This window comes from Rhagoletis zephyria, unplaced genomic scaffold (assembly GCF_001687245.7).
Source record: "Rhagoletis zephyria isolate East Lansing unplaced genomic scaffold, Rhagoletis_zephyria_1.1 Rzeph_scaffold_77160, whole genome shotgun sequence".
In the NCBI taxonomy this organism is placed as follows: Eukaryota; Metazoa; Arthropoda; class Insecta; order Diptera; family Tephritidae; genus Rhagoletis; species Rhagoletis zephyria.
The window spans coordinates 1-1,170 of record NW_016234209.1 but is presented as its reverse complement, the minus strand read 5'-3'; the positions used below and the strand labels follow the sequence as shown (position 1 = coordinate 1,170).

Below are 1,170 nucleotides of genomic sequence, written 5' to 3'. Positions count from 1 at the left end.
CCCTGGCAGAGGATGTAATAAAGCGGCTCAGCCGCCGCTTAGCGCTGTTGTTCATCATTTATCCATTATTATTAGTTTGAGAAAGTTCGGCGAGCCGGCTTCTTAAGCCAGGCAAAATATAATTACCTATTTCCGGCACATCACGTAGGCGCTCGAAACCGTCGAGAATAAATGTCGAGACGCCCGCATCAACGTAATCGAGTAACGCTTGTATAAGGGTCTCTGGCGATCCGACCAGTGCAGACGACTTGCCGCGCTGCGTAATGCCGGAAAGTCCGGTCCATAGCGCGCGATCGTGGCGCTCACTGTGCTGATTGGCTGCTACCTGTTTTAGATCCCCGGCGCTACTTTCGCGCGTATCGCGGAAGGGAAGTGTGCACGGTTCAGTCGGCTTTGGATGCTGGGTCTGCGCCAGTGCGGTTTCGCGCATTGCTTCCGCGCGCTGCCATGCCAGCTCATCGGTTTGGCCAATGATCAGCCGCACTAACACAATGATGCGCGGCCGATCGCTGCGGCCGCTGGCTTCGGCGGCGGCATGAATGCGCGCGATATCCTGCCGTAAATTAGCCAGCGGTTGTGCATATAAGGCATAGCCATCGGCTTCAGTTGCACCAACGGCGTAAGCTTCATCAGAATTTCCGGCGAAATAGACCGGAATGCGCGGTTGCTGCACGGGAAATACCCGTGCGACAAAATCATGTACCTGATAAAACTCGCCGTGGTAATCAAACCTTTCGCGCGCCGTCCAGGTTTGCTTCAGCAGCTGAATGAATTCACGCGTTCTGCCGTAGCGCTGGCCTTTGGTCAATGCATCGCCGGTATTCTTCAGGCCGTCGTTATCACGTCCGGAAATGGCGTGCAGCCTGATGCGTCCCTGCGCGAACTGATCGAGCGTTGCATAACTTCTGGCCACCAGCGTCGGCGAGGCGAGTCCGGGCCGATAAGCCACCAGAAAATTGAGTTTTTTCGTGTGCGCTACGGCTTGCGCCGCAATTTGCAAACTCTCCGGACCGTCGCCGCCTAATCCCACCAGCACGCCATCGAAGCCAGCATATTCGTGCTCTCTGGCCTGGCGAATGATGTACTCGATATCCAGATTTGCCGCGCTCGTCTGGTGAATTTCAGACTCATCGCTGAAAGTCAGGTGGCCAAAAATTTCAACGCTCATAG

General features: G+C 55.3%; 1 protein-coding gene across 1 annotated transcript; it reads right to left on the bottom strand.

Annotated features, from left to right (window-relative positions):
- Positions 1–126: 126 nt before the first annotated feature.
- LOC108357419 (alkanesulfonate monooxygenase-like) lies at positions 127–1,111 on the bottom strand (the record flags this gene model as incomplete). The annotated part of the gene is made up of 1 exon (XM_017608496.1): positions 127–1,111. A coding segment is annotated over one exon (985 nt), but the record flags the coding sequence as incomplete, so codon positions are not given.
- Positions 1,112–1,170: the final 59 nt, after the last annotated feature.